The sequence below is a fragment of the Mesoplodon bidens genome (assembly GCF_964165515.1).
Source record: "Mesoplodon bidens genome assembly, chromosome: 19".
Taxonomy (NCBI): domain Eukaryota; kingdom Metazoa; phylum Chordata; class Mammalia; order Artiodactyla; family Ziphiidae; genus Mesoplodon; species Mesoplodon bidens.
This window is the reverse complement of record NC_138179.1, coordinates 51,256,859-51,270,688: the sequence shown is the minus strand read 5'-3', so window position 1 is coordinate 51,270,688 and position 13,830 is coordinate 51,256,859. Positions and strand designations below refer to the sequence as shown.

Here is a 13,830-nt window from a genome sequence, read left to right as displayed (position 1 = left end):
TTGGCTGTGCACATGGGAGCATCACACCAAGGGGACTGACTTCCCTCACAGGGACAGAGTCCGGCAACCAGATACTCACCAAACTGCCCTCCTGCTGAGGGTTCAGCACCTTCACCATTATTTCCAAACTGCATCAATGAATCTAAAGTGCGGGGGGACATCGGCAGGTCAATGGTATTGCTGCAGGTCGTTCTGTAGGAAATGGGGAGCAGCAGGAGGGGAAAGGGCCGGGTTGACAAGACACAATGGAGAAAAAAAAAAAAAGAACAAAACACACACACACAAGCCATCAAACTCTGGTCTCCAACAGAAAAATGAAAGCTCAAGCTTTTTAAACACACGAGGTCACTTTGAGTACTGAACATAGCTCGGAGGGCTCCAACCCTTCACAAGAGAACTCTCACCCGGTGTCCTGTTCCCAGGGATAACTGAGGACATTAGAAATGGAGGCAAAATTGGGAAGGGAAGCCACTTACGGTGTCACACAGATGAACTTAGTCTTCAGGTATGGGGCAGCACCTGGGTAGAAGAAAACTCAGGCTTACTGATTGTGATTCCACTCTTGGGTACCAGGCAGCGGGAAGCCGGCTGCCTCCCCAGGGCTGACTTGAAACTCACTCCATCCTTGACCAGAGATTGTCTGGAACCTCCGTCTCCCCTCAGGGCTGCCCTCCCTCACTGTATACTCTGATGGTCCAGTGCTTGCAGCTGGAAGCTCGGTTCTTCCCCTCAAACCTTCCTGAGACTTTCCAGCCGACCCTGGTCCCGCCTGAGCTCAGATGAGCTCCAGCCTTGTGCTCATTCTTACCCTCGATCATGTAAAGACTTTAACTGCCTGTATGTGGACTGAGGATTGTATTCTAGCCTGGTTGTATCTCTTAGATTGAGTTCCCCGCATGCAGGACTGAGCCCACGCAGTCTGGGCACCACGTCCTGCTCAGATACCGAAGTCACCGAGTCTTTAAGAGAACGTGGAAACGGCTAATGCAGTTCCAAAGCTGAGGGTGACCCCTTCTGTTCCCATCAGCACTCATCTGCCTCTATTACATTTTTCGGTGAGGGTATTAGTAACTCCCCGGTTGGATAACTACATCTCACAGAAGAGCCCCTCCATGGGGAGGATGGCTCTGGACTGGGTGACAGGAGGCCTTACGTCTTCAACAGCTAAGAGATCCGGCCAAGGGCTTTTCTCTCTCGAGTATAAAATAAGAGGGAGGCGGAAGAGGGAGGGGCCCCTCTTGGTCATTTATGATTCCTGTTCTACAGTTAGAAATGTGAAGACCGAAATAAATGAATTTTAAGTGCTAAATGCTTACAGCAAGAGGTCAAAGAGCCCTGGAGACACTGGCATGGAATTTGGGGGATTCAGGTGAACAAACCAATTAGGAGGCACGGGGCAGGGTGGGGTGGGCTGAGAGAAGCACAGCTGTAAAGCCTGGGGCTTACAGTGAAACCGAGGATCAGAAGGTACAATGACAGCCTGAGAAAGGGCATTGCCGGGGGGCCCTTAGGCTCCCATCCCCATCTGAGTTTATTTTTGGCCAAGAAATAGGTTAACTCAGTACCGAATCCAAAGAAGCTATCGAAGCAGGGTTCTGGTGTCTTATCAATCCATTTTGGCCCAGGCCTGAGGGGAGCTGACACCCCAGACAGAAAAGGGTTTAATTCCCTAAGTGATCAACGTTGCTGAGAAAAACACCTTCGGCCTGAGATGCCACAGTAGAAGCAAAGGAGAACTAAGACTAAAAGCTGATCTATGACTCCGTACAAGGTTGTAAATGCACTTTATCTAATTTGTAAGATAAGGAATTTGTCATTTCTACAGAGGAATGTCTCCCTCAAGCCATGAGGAAGTAAGTGTGAGCTTCTGAGTGAGAAGGAGGGAAGAGTCCTGGGAAGATAATCTAGGAGATAGATTTATCTCCTAGAGACAATAAAAACCTCAGGATGAGGGACCTCCCTGGTAGCGCAGTGGTTAAGAATCCGCCTGCCAATGAAGGGGACACGGGTTTGAGCCCTGGTCCAGGAAGATCCCACATGCCGCGGAGCAACTAACAAGCTCTCTCTAAAAAAAAAAAAACAACCTTCAGGATGGGAACAGAGAGGAAATGGTCAGCTGCTCAACTCTGGAGGACCCCACATGCAGCCCGCCCGCGCCCCACACCTGCTGACCCATTTGCCACGCTCACACCCAGCCCCAGGAGGCAGACAGGCACTCAAGTCATTAGTTCCCTTCCTGTGACTGCCGTCTTGGCCCTGAGGAAACACTGAGGCCTCCAGGCAGGAAAGGGCCTTGCCTCCCGGTCACACAGGAGGCTTGAGGGAGGGCGCAGCCTCAGACTTGGAACTTGGACCTTGAAAGCAAAATTAGTCAAGGGCCCAGCACTTGGACCTAAATGCCTTCTGCAGAAGGAACAGGGTAGTGTGATGGGGGCTGATAAACAGATCTCCCAACCGAAGCACAAGGTGGGAGGAGAGATAAGGGGCAGACAGGAAGTGAGAGTTACGCTCGCCTAGAGTGTGGCCGAGACTCAACCCCAGAACAAAGGAAAAAGGAAAGTCAATTGCCAATTAGCCCCAACTCCCTCTTCCAAGTCTCAGTTCTTCTCACCCCAAGAGATCCCTCACAGGGAACTCCTGTGAAAAAGTGGGAAGGAAGCTGGTGAGTTTGTGTTTGTGTGTGGGAGAGCTCTTTGTACAAAAACAGTTTTTTCCAAAGCAACTGGGGCAGGGAAGCCAACCTCAAAGGATCCCTTTTAAACCACGACTGGCTCTGTGATTAAGAAAACGTAAATAAAAACAAAGAACAGCAAATGATAGTGTTCTCACCAGGATCTGGACAGAGAACCCAGTGTCCGAGCCCCAGAAGCCCATGGGGACAGACTAGGGGGCTCTGCCCTCCATGCTGGCCGTGGTGCTGGAGAGCGAGGCTTTAGTGTGGAAAATGTAGGTGTAACTTACAGAAGCACATGGGCTCTTGCACATTAAAAAACATCTTATTTTCAAGAGCTGCACATTCCAAGGACCAATGCCACGCCCCTCCCACCAGCTGCTGGCTTCCCCTTCAGTCACCACTCCTGTGCTCCTAAACCATGTTCCAGCGCTGCTAACGCTCATTTCCTCCAGAAAGCCTTTCTTCATCCCTCTTGGCGCTGCTCACATTGTTCCATGATGGGGAAAAGCAAACACGCTAGACTGAAGTCTGAATCGCAAACCTTCCAGCATCTGCTTTGTAAGAAGTGCTGTGCTGGCTGGGCATCCTGTTTCTAGAGAATTCTGCCCTCGCTTTCTTTCCACGGTGTTTTAGGTATGGCTGGGTGTGTGCATGCTGCTTCCCCCTTGAGACTGGTGCTTCTTGTAGGGCAGAGCCTGGTGACTGATTCCTCTCCTCTCTGTAACCCCATCAGCCACCCGCGAAGGCACTCACGACAGAGTTCTTTCCCAGAAAGAGGAATAAAGATCACCAGGCTCTTCAGGCATTTACCTTATCTGTCCTCCCAGGATCCTACAATTTCCCACTTTTCCCCAGAAGTAAATGGCTGTCGTGGAAAATCAACAACTACCTGGGTCAGCTTCGGGATGCTCCTGGCTCTCCGGCCGACAGTACTTTCCGAACGCCTCCTCCTTTGGAATGTCAGGGTAGAGATAGACCAGCGGAGACACGAGGATATTGGTGGCATCCATGATCTTATAGCCCATGATGATTTCAGCAAACGACATGTTGTTCAGCTGCTGCTTGGTGTATGGTTCCACCGACTGGATCTGGGTCTTACCTGTCAGGGGAAATGGGAAGGGAAGACTCAGGTGATCTTAGAGAAAACTACCTGATTTATTTTCCCTCAAGGGGGAAAGGCTTATGCCAACCCAGCGCTCGATACCCTGAATATCCTGCCCAGTCGCCTGGCACTGGGGAAATGTTCAGCTGGCTTTGGGAGAGGCTATCCAGCTGGGCCACAGGTAATATACACTTGGGTAACTATTTACATAAGATATATCAACAGGGTAGGAAAGAAAGGAGATGAAAATGAAATTTAAATAGGGAAATATTAGTCCCTGGAGCCAGCAAAACAAAACTGGCAAACCAGTCCTCCAGCTGGTAGAATTTAGAGAAAAGAAGTCACCCAAATGTGCCTTACAAGTCTGAGGCAGGGGGGTGCGAGGCCATCTCTGCCCACGAGGGGGCAGCACGTGTCTGAAACCAGCAGAGGCGCTCACCACCAGGTGGGGTGGGGAAAAGCCAAGCTCACCGCTGATGTCCTTCTCCACCCAGGTGAAGGTGACTCCTCCTTCTTTGCTGCTTTCACTGAATCTCAGCAGGAAGGTGCCTGGGGGCTTGGTGCTCAAGATGGCCCGCTCCCTCTCCTTACTGATAAAGCCCATTATGTACCTGGAGGCAAAGAGGAGCAACAGCAAGATTTGGGCTGAGGGTTGCCCTGCTATTGGCCTGCGGGGAGAGCGGGGGACCTGTCACACCTGCGCACCCTGCCAGACACAAGAGTTCCAACCTACCCTTCATTCCAAAGGGCCAGGATGTACTTTTTCACAAGGTCAATGATATTGTCCAGCCAGACCCAGAAGGAGAAGCCCTTGCCAGCCATGTTTTCCTGGAGAAAAGGATAATGAGAAAGCCAAGTCCGCCACCATCCCAGGCTTCTCCTTCCTAGGGGTGAGGTGCCACCAAAATCCTCAGGCCCATCTAGCCTCAGGCAGGTGCTACTGGCCGCTGGACCAAGAGCCTAGGGCCTTCAGGCCCAGCGTCCTCCACGACCTCCCAGCAGGTAAGCGCCCCTCCCCCTCCCCCTCCCGGGAGGCAGCCACACGGAGTTCACACAGTTGCTTACTTTGCAAAATTTAGCCCACGTGATCTGACACCCTGAATAGTTCACACCAGGTCCTGAAGGAAAAGAAATAATAAAGCAGTATAATTTTCAGTTTTGAATCAAGATCTTATTTCTTCAGACAGGACACGTGCACAACCGCCCCACGATAGACCCTGAAACCGTTGGTTTTCATGTATTTGAATGTTGCCACTGTTGTGTGCATATGGTGCACCCGTCCGCCCCACACCAACCCCATCATTTGACACCCCCGCCCCGAGTTGTTGTTTAGTCCAGCTGCCCTTTCTAGCCTCGTGTGGTGGTCCGGGGACCAGCAGCACACACTAAGAAGCTGACAGCTTGAGTTACAGGGTCACATTTGGTGGCAGCATAGGACACAGCATAGGTAGCAGGCAAAACATTCTACTAAGGCTTTTTTTCCAGGGAGAAAATTAAAAACAAGCCCACAGTTTCTTGAGGAAACAAACAGGGATACCGAGCCTTTATTTAGCTCTAACACGCACTTAAAATATCTTCCGATGGTTGGATAAAGTAGTACCCTGGAAGGGTGAGGGAGACAGCCACCAAGAGAAAAGAAATCTGCCTCCCGCCTCATAAAAACGACCCCCAGGATGCACACCTCCTCTGTATCCTGACTCCCTGACCTGCTGGAGCACATGTGTTCTGGCCCCGGCACAGCACCTTGCTCAGTAAACTCTTCTGAATGAACAGCCCCAGCCCCATGGGCCAGATCCCTCTCCAAGGAGGGTGAGGGGAGAAGAGGTAAAGTGCTGACCTAAGAGTTTCTCCGCCAGCGTTGTCAACTGCTCGATGCTCAGCCCACGCTTGGTGGTGGAGGAGAACTGCCAGCTCAGCACCTCGGCCACTTGGTCCCACGTTCCAATTGGGGGCTTGGTGAAAAAGTTCACGTTCTATTGGAAATGACACATTTGCTCCTTTAGATGAGAGGGCGGTGCCTGATGAGCTGCGCTAGGTACCGTGACAGCCCCGAGGCACCGAGAAGCCTCAGGAAAAATGGGGGCCCGACTCACCTTGGGGTTGTTGGTCAGCATGTTATACCACAGGATGGACGCCCAGGCGTTGGGCATCTGACAGATGTTGGAGATCACCACAACTGGCAAGGAGTGGGTCTGTGGAGGGAGCGTGGGATGAGCTGGGGAGGCAGAGGGCCCTCGTGGCTTCCAAAACCTCTTCACGCATATCTCGCAGGGTTTGGAATAAAGGACAGGCCGTGGAGCACACCTGCTTCCAGCCCTCGGGGAGGAGCGGGGCCGAGTCAGCTCAACACCCAGAGCAGAAAGAATGCCCAACTCGGCGGCTGTCTGAACATCACCAGGAACCTGTAAAGCTAACTTGCTCACGGTGGACTCACAGTCCACGGATTCCCCATTTATAACACCTGCAAGGCATCCTCCACGAATCGAAGCTGAACCTGCCCATTAAGCAGAGAGGTCCCAGGGATCAAAGACTAGGGTTCCTGCTTTTTCCGGTGTATCTTTAAAGATCAAGAAGGTTGGGGAAAGAGCATGTAAATGCCATGACTGTCTGTATACTAAAGACATTGGTTGTTGAAAGACTGTTTTGCCCAAACTTTATAAAGTCGGCTCTGATCAATGTCTAAATATGAGTTTTTATATCAGGTTTGCTGAAAGCTGAGTAGACATGTATCTTCTAAGCACTCAGGCAAGACTTTACTCTCAGGTGGGATACTAAGGATTTGGGGGAGGAAGAGAAGCAAAAGTAAACACAGTGCTTAGCAAAGAGTCACCATTCGACATTCTGGAGTAAAAACCTCAACTAGAAGAAGTCTTGTCCTGAATTACCACTGCGTGCAGCCCTACCCAGTTCTGTCACAGAACTCACCTCTAGGTCGATCTTGAGGCCTTGGTGATACACCTCAGTCTCAAAGGTGATCAGGTGCAGCTCTTCAGTCACAATCAGGGAGGCCTACAAGAAGGAGAAGGACGCTATTCCTCAGAGAGGATGGTATTCCGTCCTGACGCCACCACTACACCATCCAGAAGGGCAATCCACCAGGTGGCCACAGACACAACTGGAGCACGTGGTCTCTTCAACCCTATCACTCTCCAGTGCTGTAGTCCTCAACCTGACCTCCTACTAGCTTTATTATGATACTAAGGAGATCCAATAGGTTATGTATAAAATGGGTAAAGCACAAAGAATGACCAAACAGTGAACAAACACCTGCGTACCCACCACCCAGTTTAAGGGAAAGACAGTCACTACTGAGGTTCTCTGGGCACCTTCCCAACCCCATCCACCCCTGTGCCTCCTCCCTCAGAAGTAACAGCTATTTTGTCTTTTGAGTTCATCATTTCCTAGCTCTTCTTGATGGTTTTACCACATTTACACCTCTCAACAATGTATGTGTGATTTGGTTTGTTTAGTTCCATCTGATACATATGGAATCACACGCTGCGTGTTCTTTTGTGACTCGCTTTTCACATCCATGTAGCTGTGTGCACCTGCAATTTCTCCATTTTCACAGCTGTATAGTATTCCATCACCTGACTATACTGCAGATCATTTATCCACTCTAGTGCTGATGGCATTTGGTTTGTATTTAGGGCTTACAATCAGGCTGCTCTGACATTTTGTACATATCTCCTGCTACCTATGTGCAATGATTCCTCTATTGTTAAATCCTGGGAGTGGCACTATTGGTTTACAGGGTATGTTCATTTTTATAATGCCCGATTGTTTTCCAAAGTGACTGTAACAATTTATACTCCCACCAGCAATATAGTGACATTATTTTGAATGAGAATTGCCAATGAATTATTAGAAATTCCAATTCATATTTTAAATGCTCTTTTTCTAATTACAAAAGTAATACACGTTCAGTTTAAATGCAAATATTAGAGAGAGAGTACAGAGTAGCCTTGGATAAGAGCAGCAGCACTGTTTGGTAGATATTCCTCTAGAATTCTGTAATGCAGACATGAATAGACAAAATACAGTGTAAGTTTTTTTAAACAAATATACTAATATACTACTCTAATTATTTTGCATCTTTTTTTCCTAAATAAATATGCCACATACATTTTCTTGTATCATTGCATACCTCACTCTTTAACTGCTGTCAAGTATTATAAATTCAATTTTTTTTTTTTTTCAAAAGGCCTGCTACGTTCTAGAGAAGAGGGTAAGAATAGCTCAGGGGACAAATATCAGAAAAAGAATAGGGTGTCACAGTTTTATAAAAAATATTTAAAACTAGTTTTTGGTCACATTTACCTTTTTTTTTTAAAGTGTGTTTTTTTTTTTTCTTTTTTGGCCATGCCACGTGACTTATGGGATCTTAGTTCCCCAACCAGGGAGGGATCAAACCCAGGCCCATGGCAGTGAAAGCCCTGATTCTTAACCACTGGACCACCAGGGAAGTCCCTTAAGTTTATTCCTGACACTAAGAGTCCAATAATCTGAATAAATGGGAGGCAGAGGAGAAATAAAGGGATTTGTATTGTTTTGTTCTTTTTCTTTTGGTAAAATGTTTAACTCGGATTTGTTGAAACCTTCCATCCCACCTCAGTGACCAAAACTGGTCACCCAAAGCTGAGCCAAGCCATGTCAGCGCACAGAAGTTGGAAGGGGAATTTGGAAAGTCCCAGGCAAGGTGGAAGGCTTCTTTTCCACTACGTGGGTGTGGGCAAGGGACTTTCCACTCCCAGGACAATCAAGGAAATGCTCCGAGCCCGAGTACTCCAAGGCATGAGTGACTCCTGATGTGTCCTGTTGGCCTGTGGTGACTGCAGCTGGTCAGGTGTCTCTACTTCTGGGCAGTAAGAAGGCTCTTTTTCTCTCCTGCTCAAAGAAAACTCTCCTATAGTTGGCTTTCATCCCCAACAAAACTTACGTCGCAGTTGGCTCGGCCCCCGTTACCACATCTCTGCTCTCTCAGGGTCTGTAAGAAAAGCAAAGAGCATCCCCTGTCACCTGAGGCTCTCCCCTAACCCCTCCCCCTGCCAGAGACCCTGGGAGCAGGTGAGTCCAGGCTTCTCCCGTGTACCAAGTGTTTGAACTCTGCGGAGAGGCTGCCGTTGTTAGACTCTTCCATGTTCATCACTTTCGTGTTTGTGCCCAGGATGTTAAATTTCCGGGATCTGAATCACAGGAGAAAAAAACCAACCACATAGGTGAGCGAGTGGTCAGAGGACAAAGTTAGATTAAACGGCAACACAAGGAAGCCTCCAGGCTGCACTTACCCTCTGAGAGCTGCAACATCCCCGGAGTCTCTGTTAAGAACACAAACCAGTGGTAATAAAAAAGGCCCTGAGTTTCTTCCAAAGTCTACTTTGAACACCTCTAATTTATTCTGATGGAAGAACTGCTGTTCTCCTGGGGATTTCTGTAAGTGACTCAATTACATTTTATATGTGAAATTAACAATCCTATACATGCTGAAGTAGTAGACACAGCTGGCTGCCTACCCTCTTCCTAACAGAACCTTGACTCTGTCAGGGATCTTTCCCATCCCCACCTCCAGGGGATCCTGATCGTTAAGCTCACCAGAACAGAGCATGCCCACAGGGCAGCAGTCCAGGGGTGAGGACAGGACCTTCACTGTCTCAATCAGATTGGGAAGGATTCTCTCTCAGGCTGTACTTACGTTCCATAGCTTCAGCTGAACATGAGCAAGGAGGCATGTGGCCTTAACTACCACAAGCAACCATGCAGCAACCCAGAAGGGAACCCTAGAATGCCAGTGACACTTATGGTGGCAGAGAAGAGAGACGGAAGATTCTGGGTCCTTGATGACATCAATTGAGTCACTGATCTCACCGTCAGACACTTGTTCTAACTTTGCATTTCCAGTTAAACTGGGTTGCAAATTTCCTTATTCTTTAAGCCACACTGGGTTTTCTGCAGAGGTTTACTGTTACCTGTAACTCAGAGCATCCCATTGATGTCGCTGGAAATATTCTTCCCGGTGTGTTCCCTGTGTTTTTGAATATTTCATTTTTTATATAGTCACCATTTCTCAGTGTCTTCCTTTCTTTTTAAAATTATTTTAGTTCCGTTTAAAAAGTCCTTCTCATTGCTATATACTCACTTATGCTTTTAGAAAAACAGCTACTATTTATTAAACAGTACATTCTGTGGGAGTTTACAGATTAAAATGGATCAACTTTTAAACCATTCAGAAGATACCTTTCCATATACCACATTTTTATTTATTTATTTATTTATTTATTTTGGCCATGCAGCTTGTGGGACCTTACTTCCCTGACCAGAGATTGAACCCAGGCCCTCGGCAGTGAAAGCTCAGAGTCTTAACCACTGGACTGCCAGGGAATTCCCCATATATCACATTGGAGAACTTAAAAGTCCTCGTTATCAGAAAATTTTCCCTCATGTCTAGCCTATATTTACTTTCTTTTTTCACATTATTTTTTTTGGTATACCTTTGATGTAACTGACAAATAATAAACTGCATATATAAAATGCACAATTTGATAAGGTTTGATATATGTATACTATACACACCTGTGACATCAGCCCAATTAAGATAATGAACATACCCAGCATCCCCAAGTTTCCCTACGCCCTTATGTGACCCATTCCCCAATCCCACACTCCGCCCACCCGTCCCCAGGCAACCAATGATCTGCTTTCATCATGACAGATTCATTCGCACTTCTAGAATTTTATATAAATGACAATGTAAAGTATGTACTGTTTTTTTCTTGGTCTGCCTTTTCTCATTCAGTGTTATTAATTTGGAGATTTATCCTTGTGTTGTGGGTATCAATAGTTCATTCCTTTTTGTTGGTGAATAATATTCCGTTGCATGGATATACCACCAACTGTTTATTCACCTGTTGATGGACACTCGTCTATTAATGAAGATTCCTGTACAACCCTTTGTGTGGACATATGCTTTCATTTCTCTTGGGTAAATACCTAGGAGTGGAATGGTTAGGTCATAGGGTAGGTACATGTTTAACTTTTTAGGAAACTGCCAAATTGTTTTCCAAAACTGGTTGCCATTTTTACCACCATTATATTATACATTTGCCTATACTTTTAAGATATATCTAGAATTTATTCTGATGGACAGTGAAAAGTTAACTTCTTACTCAAATCCCTCCAATACCAAGTTTCCCTAAGACGACTTACTGAATAATCCACCCTTCCCTCGCTAATTTAAGATATCAATTAAAATGTATATTAATTCCTGGGCTTCCCTGGTGGCGCAGTGGTTGAGAGTCCGCCTGCCGATGCAGGGGACACGGGTTTGTGCCCCGGTCCGGGAGGATCCCACGTGCCGCGGAGCGGCTGGGCCGGTGAGCCGTGGCCGCTGGGCCTGCGCGTCTGGAGCCTGTGCTCCGCAACGGGAGAGGCCACAGCGGTGAGAGGCCCGTGTACCGCAAAAAAAAAAAAAAAAAAAAAAAGTATATTAATTCCTTATATAAACCTGAAGTCTACTTTTGGACTTTAGATTTTGCTTCAATGATCAGTTTATTCCTGCCCTGGTAACACACTCATTTAGCAACTGAAACTTTGTGATACATTTTAATATTGGGCAAGGCAGCTTCCCATACCACCCCCCATAATTTTTATTTGTTAAAAGAATTCTTTTGGAAAGTGAATAGCAAAAGAACCACCATTCTGGTGGTTGTCAGGCGCTGGAGGGAGAGGTAAATGGGGATTTGCTCTTCAATGGATATAGAGTTTCAGTTTTATAAGATGAAAAAGTTCTGGAGATCTCTTGCAAAACAATGTCCATATACTCCACACTGCTGAACTGCACCCTTACAAACGGTTGATATCAACCATACATCAATAAAAAAATAAAAAGAAAAAAGAAAAAATATGAGGTAAATTTGAACAGTAACTGGCTATTTGATGATATTAAAGAAGCATTTGGGGCAAGATTTTAAATTGCTAAGATGGTAAATTTTATGTTTATCACAATTAAAAATAAAGAAATCCTTTTTAAAAACTATCTCTGCTTATTTTTTTCATCTAAGATATAACTTGAAAAGCAAGTCAAGAGTTTTTAAAAATCCTATTCATGTTTTGGTTGGTTCTACATTAACTGGGAAGAATCAACATCTTTATAATAAAATTAAAAGTCTTCAATCCAGAAGTATGACTTATCGCCTCACTTTTAAAAAGCCACTTCCTCGCTAAAATTTCACAGAGTCCTTCAAGTACGTCTTAAATATTTCTGTTAAGTTTATCACCATATATTTTTTGTTTTTGTTGCTTATTGTGAGATCATTTTTCTATTATAATTTCTAACTGGTTGATGCTAATTTATGGTTAAAGTAATCAATTTTTGCTTATTTATTTATTTATTAAACTTACCACCGTCCTCAAGTCCCTAATTTCATTAGTAACTATTTTCCAATTCATTTTCATGAAATTTCCAGATAAACAATTGTATCACCTACATTTTCTCTTTTTTAATCTTTTCAGAGGGTAAGTGTATTTTAATTTTTTAAAGGTACTGTCAAATTCTGAAGAGGATTCCATTATGTGGTAAAGTGCGAAACAGCAACAAAAATCAATTTTCCCATATAGTCTCAGTTTTATATAATATGCATACATTACATTTATAAGTAAAAAAATGAAAAAAGAAAAAGAGGAACTCGAGGTCACAAGAGCAATCGCAACTCAAATCTGTACCGCTAGCTTCGTGGTTTTGTTCAGGCACATAAATGACAATGCACAGCAAGCCTTCTGAAAACTTTTTAAAGAAATGAAGATCTCTGAACGAAGATAAAGCCTCTAAGTTCACATGATGCCTGTCAAAGTTCCCATTTCTCTGTCCCTCATTGAAAAAAAGAAAAAAAGAGCTAAGATAAGGAGTACTTACTTGTCAATGCACACTTTAATTTTAAGCTGATAATTTAGCTCAGGGAATTTGACCAGCAATCTATTTCAAAAAAAAAAAAAAGAAAGAAAGAAAAAAAAAGTTTCAGAGCAAAGAAAAAACATCCAATTAAAAAAAAAAAAAAAAGTCACTAGGCTCCCCCAGCAACTTCTAGTTGAAGTAACATAAAATTCGTTAACTCTTCAATTCTAAAGAGGTAAGTCATAATCCCAAATTCCTCTTCCCACGGGTGCTGGGTTTGACCTTAAGTCAAGCACCAGGCCAAAAGGGACTGAAAGAAAGCCTAAGAACTAAGAACTTAGATAAAGTTGTGAGAGATTCACCAAAGGATAATGAAAGCCATTTCATGAAAAATATTACAGGAATACGTGCTCTGCAGGTGGTATTCTTTCTATTAAACCTGAAACCTAACACCATACTACCTTTCTGAGGAGGGAAATTTCACTGCAGACCGGCAAACCCCAGCTTACCTGTTCTGACTTGAATGTGAAAGTAACGCTCCACCTGCAGGCCCCTCACCCATCTGCCCGGTGGCCTCTTAGCTTCTATTATCACTAAGCTTTATTCTTTCCCTTAAGATCCTCAGGGAAAAGTAGGCTCAAAGAACAAAAAATAACTGGCATTATTCTGCCTCTTTTGCAGGAGAGATGGAGATTCTATGGCTTAAGACTTTAGGCCTGGAATCTTAGGAATACAATGGGCCTGAATCATAGGAATATGCCCAGGTAACCTCAAAGAGATTACCATTCTTTAGCTTTTGACAGGAGAATCAAAGAGCAAGCTGGTATTATGCCAACAAATTCCATATCCATCATGGTACTGCCTGCGACGCCTATACAGAACCACCCTGGCCACCAACTCTGTTCTGGCCCTGAGAGTGACCCTTGATACAATATCTGCCAGAAGTGGAGGTTCCGTGGCCCACCTGACTTTAGTTGTAAACTGAACACCGGTCTTGATGACTAAGGGCCGGTCGGGATGCATAGGCATGCAGGGCTGCCGCTCCACCACGAAGGCACTGGAAGGGAAAGAGAAGGGTAGTGGTTCACACACAACTCAGTGGGCCAGTCCCTGTCCTGTTCCTCGGAAGTCAGCCAATCTCTTGTTCAGTGACATTTTGGGGAGGGT

At 45.5% G+C, this 13,830-nt stretch overlaps 1 protein-coding gene across 5 annotated transcripts in view; it reads right to left on the bottom strand.

The window, feature by feature from the left end:
• STAT3 (signal transducer and activator of transcription 3) overlaps positions 1–13,830 on the bottom strand; it is a gene marked incomplete at its 5' end in the record, with an annotated part of 60,777 nt that overhangs the window by 2,725 nt on the left and 44,222 nt on the right. For 2 of the 5 annotated variants that reach the window (XM_081220391.1, XM_081220387.1), the window contains 14 exons: positions 80–192; positions 477–519; positions 3,561–3,773; positions 4,248–4,387; positions 4,510–4,604; positions 4,842–4,894; positions 5,614–5,749; positions 5,870–5,968; positions 6,702–6,785; positions 8,716–8,763; positions 8,869–8,962; positions 9,065–9,094; positions 12,685–12,744; positions 13,628–13,720. In XM_081220391.1, coding sequence (XP_081076517.1) covers positions 80–192; positions 477–519; positions 3,561–3,773; positions 4,248–4,387; positions 4,510–4,604; positions 4,842–4,894; positions 5,614–5,749; positions 5,870–5,968; positions 6,702–6,785; positions 8,716–8,763; positions 8,869–8,962; positions 9,065–9,094; positions 12,685–12,744; positions 13,628–13,720 — 1,301 coding nt within the window. The remainder of the gene's footprint in view (positions 1–79; positions 193–476; positions 520–3,560; positions 3,774–4,247; positions 4,388–4,509; positions 4,605–4,841; positions 4,895–5,613; positions 5,750–5,869; positions 5,969–6,701; positions 6,786–8,715; positions 8,764–8,868; positions 8,963–9,064; positions 9,095–12,684; positions 12,745–13,627; positions 13,721–13,830) is intronic. The other 3 variants (XM_081220389.1, XM_081220388.1, XM_081220390.1) reach the window with 3 other exon arrangements.